A 5,805-nucleotide genomic window follows, 5' to 3' on the forward strand; every position below is an offset into this window, starting at 1 on the left:
ACCATGAACTAATGTTGAAGCACATACAGTGTCTCCCTCCCTCATGGGAGACATATGTGGCTAAGCACACTGCATGATCCTAATGTAGTTCCTGTTAACACTGCCACCGATCAATTGTAAAGACTATTCCCCCTTTCTAAATATAAGTCCTTTTAAAGATTTTAATGGGCGACGTATTTCAGAGTCTAGATTCACTCATTTTACTTCATATATAATTCATATTAAAATCTGTCTCATATTTAGGGCCTGTTCGGCAACCCCTGCTCCGTGAAATTCGAGGATCCAGGGAGCGCTTGTTCCCCTTTCTGCAATTTTTAACTTCAACTCTGCAAGCTTCAGGAGCGGGAGTGTGGAGCGGTGGGATGCCGAACAGGCCTTTAGAAACGGAGAGAGTAGCTATCTTTTGCTATATATAAAAAAACTTAAAAACTCTGCCCTGTAAAACGGGAAGGTAATAATGCCGGCGCCCACAGGCCATTCACGCGCCGCGGATAAGCTGGCGGCCGGCCGGTCCCGTTGTTGGATCACGCGTCGGCGGGTGGGATTAGCCCGCCCGGGACAGCAATTCATCATTGCCAAAAGAAACGAATACAGCAAGCAGATAGTAAAACAGAAGAGGGAAAAAGGTTGCAGGGGTTCATTAGGGCGGAAGACAGTGTCAAACCGTCAATCACACGCAGCAGCCGGAGGGAGGAGAGAGCGAGGAAGCCACCAGTATAAAACCAGCGCCGCGTCCCTGGCAAGCAGCGATCCCGCGACTCAGCCGACGGTTTCCCGTTCCCCCCTCTGACCTGTCCCTCCATCCTCCTCAAATTCTCCTCCTCGGCGCCCGCCGTTGACGCGGCCCCGGAGGAGGACGACTCGAGCGCGCCGCCGTCTCCTGCTCCGCCGGCTGCCCTCGCGTCGAGGTACGCACGCACGCACGCAGCGCCACGCTGATCGATCTCGTCCCTTGCTGTGGCTTCTGCTCTGTTCTACGCGTTTGAATGTTTTGTTCGTGTCGCCATGCTATGTGTCTACCTCCCTCCGCCATTAGAGTTGCTTCTCCCTCGGCTTGGTCATTGCGTCGTGGGTGGCGAGAGAGGCGGCGGTTTGGTTCCTCGACGCGGCAGGAGCCAGATCTGCAACGAGCAAGCCCCCCGCTGTTCATCACCACTTCTCGTCTTCCCCTCTGTTTGTAATCTTACGTGCGGGGTAGGTAGGTGCCCGGGCTCGACGGTTGCGAGACCACCACTTTCGTCGTCTTTGCTCGTCTTGTCTCCATCTCCATCTCCATCTCATCATGGATCCAGCCTGTAAATCATTTTGGCCCCGGAACTAAAAACAGAGGCGTCACGGAGAAGGAGCCAAGGAGGATCAACAGAATAAAGCTCGGCTCTTTTTGTGTTTTGTGCCGGGCTGTTGGCTGGAGATCTAGCGGCATTTGGGTTGGTTTTCCGGTGGAAGCAACACGACAGCAATACATGCGTCCGGAGAACCACATTTTCAACAGCACATAGGTTGATAGATAGATGGACGGATTAGGCTTAAAGCTTAAAGTGGAGCGGCCCCTCCATGCCACCTCTGCATTTTTGCCGTCTTCCTCCTCACCCACTACCACATAAAGGACCATCGCCTGCTTCCTTAAATCTGAGAAAAATCCCGTCTCCCGGGCGAGGCCGCAGATTGTCCCCAGCGCTAGAGGATCAGGTTGTCCTCCTATCCCAGTGCCTTCAAATCAACGCTGCCGTTTTTTGCTTTCCTATGTAATACGTGTGTACTACTGTATGTTCTTGCTCCTTGAATTGCCCGTGCAATGCAAACTCCCGGTGCTCCGGCCGATGCAAAGATGGTCGCTGTCTTGGGACACATGGCGTCTGCATCGGCAGGGCGGAGAGGAGGTTTTAGTGTCTTGTTCTGAAGTCTGAACCGTATACCCCGACCCTCCGTGACCACAGAGTCTGGATCAGATCATCTCATTCGTTTCTTCTTCGGTTGCTTGCTGCAGTTTCACAGGGTTGAGCTAGGAGGACTGCGACCATGAAGGCCCTCATTCTTGTGGGAGGATTCGGCACTCGTCTGCGGCCGCTGACGCTCAGCGTGCCGAAGCCGCTCGTCGATTTCGCCAACAAGCCCATGATCCTGCATCAGGTCAGCACAAATACTCCATAATTTGTTTCTTATTCAATATATGAATCTAAAAGGGGTATCCTGATTAGTTACCTGTGCTGTGACAACCTGTGTGAGTTTGTTTATGCAAGGCCTCATCAGTCCATGATTTGCTAGGTGGTCCATGTGAATAGATTCCGCACAGCAACAGTCATGGACCTGTATGCATCACCATGTGTGTCTCAAATAATTGTGATGATAGAAACAAAATATATATATATGAATTTAAAAGGGGTAACCAATAATTGACCATTTCCCTGTCCTGGGCAAATTTACATCCGTTTCAAGCATCCTTTTCTTGGCTGGGACTTTAATTGTTCAGAGTATCTTGTGATTAATTTTTTTGTAATGCTTTTGTCACCAGATCGAGGCTCTGAAAGATGTGGGAGTCACAGAAGTTGTCCTGGCCATCAATTACCAGCCAGAGGTAATTGAGCATGGCATGCCACGCCTTGGAAAACTGTTGTTTCGTCAGAATCCCAGATCTCACTGTCTTGCTTTGGTCAAACAAATTGCAGGTCATGCTCAACTTTCTCAAGGACTTCGAGAGCAAGCTTGGCATCAAGATCACCTGCTCCCAGGAGACAGAGCCAATGGGAACCGCCGGACCGCTGGCCCTTGCCCGCGACAAGCTCGACGACGGATCCGGCGAGCCTTTCTTCGTCCTCAACAGCGACGTGATCAGCGAGTACCCGTTCGCAGAGCTCATCGAGTTCCACAAGTCCCATGGCGGCGAGGCCACGATCATGGTCACCAAGGTACGTGGTGACCAAGGCCTAGTGACGAGTAAAATTTACCTTGAAGGTTGGGTGTCCGTCCATATATATGCTGAGAAATGGATGTGGCTACTTTGATTTTAATATGAAAAAAGGTGGACGAGCCTTCCAAGTACGGCGTGGTGGTGACGGAGGAGGAGACCGGGAAGGTGGAGCGGTTCGTGGAGAAGCCCAAGGTGTTCGTGGGCAACAAGATCAACGCCGGCATCTACCTGCTGAGCCCGTCCGTGCTGGACCGCATCGAGCTGAAGCCGACGTCCATCGAGAAGGAGGTGTTCCCGCGCATCGCCGCCGACAAGGGCCTGTACGCCATGGTGCTGCCGGGGTTCTGGATGGACATCGGGCAGCCGAGGGACTACATCACGGGGCTGCGCCTCTACCTGGAGTCCCTGAGGAAGCGGGCGCCGGCGAGGCTGGCGGCGGGCGCGCACGTGCTGGGCAACGTGCTGGTGCACGAGACGGCGACGATCGGGGAGGGGTGCCTGATCGGGCCGGACGTGGCCGTCGGGCCCGGGTGCGTGGTGGAGGCCGGGGTGCGGCTGTCGAGGTGCACCGTGATGCGGGGCGCCCGCGTGAAGAAGCACGCGTGCATCTCCGGCAGCATCGTGGGGTGGCACTCGACGGTGGGCAAGTGGGCGCGCGTGGAGAACATGACCATCCTCGGCGAGGACGTGCACGTCTGCGACGAGGTGTATAGCAACGGCGGCGTCGTGCTCCCGCACAAGGAGATCAAGTCCAGCATCCTCAAGCCCGAGATCGTCATGTGAGTGTGGCCATCGGGCCGAGCAAAGCCACCATTCCCGCGCCCGCGCCACATGGTGAAAAAGGGTTATATATTTCTTCATGCGTTTGTTGTTTTATTGGTCACCGAGCTGCAAGTGTAATCCAACTGCCAAGTGTCTATCAGGCTCTATGTATGTTTAGACGTGTCGCAAGTTTTTTCTTTCTTTCTTTTTGGAAGACAAAATGTGTCTCGGTTAAATTTAAGCCCCGGGCTTCAATTTGTAGATAGGTGTCAGATGAATGCGAATAAAGCATCAGTTTTACCATTTCTGTGTGATGTTTTTTTAATGTGTTCTTCCATGACTCAGAAGTTGCACAATCTGCATTCGGCTGGTCACAATGGAGAGGAACTTAGGAGTAACATCACACACTCCAATGCAACTTTGCTTATGTGTCACATATTTAATGAAGAGAGAGGTGCTTGTGGTAACTAGCTAAGTTACCGGAACATCACACACTCCAAGAAACAATGAGTCTATAACCTAATAAATACATTGTTGCATGACACTATATAGATGTTCCTACCCACTGTGGAGGTAGTAACATAGTCTAGGGAAATGTGTAAGTTACTAAACCATGTTCTTACCCATTGTGACCTTTAGCAGCCCTCATTTTTTTAATGGAAAACACTGCTGGATAGTACAAACGAGTCGTACTGCGTCCTTCTGGAGTTGTGGTTATGAGAGCATTTCTTATTCCACGTTTGGTATGCTGTCCACGTCACGCGGACCGTGGACTCGGCCACGTTTTCATTTAGGTGGCCAGTTGTGGCGGCATTTGTGGCACCGGTGCAGAAGCTTCTGATCCCGAGTTATTTATGCTGGCAAATGGCAAGGAACTGAAGCAGTTTGTGATGGTGCAGTGCAAGTCAGTACAATATATAATTTGGGCACACCGATCGTTAGCTGTATGATAGCAACTGACAGATGCTCCGGGGCATAGAAAAATTCAGAACAGCACGAGACTGTTTCTTCAAGCACAAACTTTAACCAGAGTCGCGTGTACTTTAGTTTCTGGATGGTGGCAAGGCTTCCATGGCCTGTGCTATAATTTTTTCCCACCTGCGCTTTAAACAAGTGGTCGATCTGGACCTGACAAAGTTTCTATTGGATCCTGCGACAGCAGGCACTTGACCTTAACAAATGAATGATAGCTGGATTCAGAAGTCGACGTCCTGGGAGATTGATTCCATCCAAGGACGTACGGGAGAGGAGCAAGATCACGTATGCCGGTCGTGCGATCGGAAGGCCACCCCGAGTTGCTGTCCCTTGCTTTCAGGGTTGAGCGAAGCGGACCTTCCACCTAAACAAACTGCTGATTGGGTTGAGCGGGTCAATGGAATAGGGACGGCTTCTCATTGGCGAACGTTTTGAAATCGTTTTGGGAGACGAACCCCGATCCGGGGAGAGCATCTCAAAACGATTTCATTTTAGCTGTTATACTGCGTGATGTCACGTCATCAGTATTTGGTGATGTACTGATGTGCCAGCAAATAAGTTTGTTAGGGGCTCGGTGCATCTCCAACGCAGACCTCAAACCGCCCGCAAACGTTTGAACTAAGGCCATCGGTTCGCGGACCGGTTCAGACGTTCATTTTCCCGTCGAACGCAAATTAGGAGAGGGGAGGGGGGGAGCTTTACGGACATCCAGAGCGCCGCCACGTACGTGTCCGCCACCCCGATCCCATCCAAAACCCTTTCGCGCGAAAAGTCATCTCCATGCGAAGCGGTTGGTGTGCATTCATGCCGGTTAGAACGACGTGACCGGATGAGCGGGCGGCGCCGCTTCAACGCTAACTCAGCGACTGAGAAGGCTACTCTGGCAGTTGCGCTGCATTGAAGTCGGCTTCCCGTCCCTTAGTCTGACCACACCTATTTGAGCAAGTACAATAGGATGATGTAGGTGGGCTATAAGGCTTTAAATATTAGTATGTTTTTTTATGAGGAATGAGAGAGAAGAGAAGCGGGCTACTGATTAATAGCGGGCTGCTCCTAGACACTATGTGAGAGAGGAAGGTGGGTCATGTTTCAACAAAGTAGTATATATTTATATGTGACTATTGTACTTGCAGGCCATAAGGTAGGCTATAGATAATGTG

At 51.4% G+C, this 5,805-nt stretch overlaps 1 protein-coding gene across 2 annotated transcripts; it reads left to right on the forward strand.

Annotated features, from left to right (window-relative positions):
• The first annotated feature begins 677 nt into the window (after positions 1-677).
• Positions 678-3,973, forward strand: LOC125529346 (putative mannose-1-phosphate guanylyltransferase 1). 2 transcript variants are annotated; one of them, XM_048693760.2, is made up of 5 exons: positions 678-908; positions 1,988-2,130; positions 2,513-2,575; positions 2,667-2,906; positions 3,020-3,973. In XM_048693760.2, the coding sequence occupies exons 2-5, from the start codon at positions 2,020-2,022 to the stop codon at positions 3,689-3,691; spliced, it is 1,086 nt and encodes a 361-aa protein (XP_048549717.1). In that variant the 5' UTR covers positions 678-908; positions 1,988-2,019; the 3' UTR covers positions 3,692-3,973. The 2 variants fall into 2 exon arrangements, with proteins under 2 accessions (XP_048549717.1, XP_087374753.1); XM_087518627.1 differs by lacking the exon at positions 678-908 and adding an exon at positions 1,061-1,689.
• The last annotated feature ends 1,832 nt before the right edge of the window (positions 3,974-5,805 follow it).

The sequence above is a fragment of the Triticum urartu genome, chromosome 4A (assembly GCF_056163025.1).
Source record: "Triticum urartu cultivar PI428250 chromosome 4A, HENAU_Tu73, whole genome shotgun sequence".
Lineage (NCBI taxonomy): Eukaryota > Viridiplantae > Streptophyta > Magnoliopsida > Poales > Poaceae > Triticum > Triticum urartu.

What these genes read in the sequence shown, in the direction of transcription:
- LOC125529346 (XM_048693760.2), top strand. Translation starts at nt 2,020, where the DNA reads ATGAAGGCCCTCATTCTTGTGGGAGGATTCGGCACTCGTCTGCGGCCG. An exon ending in CCATCAATTACCAGCCAGAG is followed by an intron (nt 2,576 to 2,666) that starts GTAATTGAGCAT and finishes AACAAATTGCAG; the next exon opens with GTCATGCTCAACTTTCTCAA. An exon ending in CCACGATCATGGTCACCAAG is followed by an intron (nt 2,907 to 3,019) that starts GTACGTGGTGAC and finishes ATATGAAAAAAG; the next exon opens with GTGGACGAGCCTTCCAAGTA.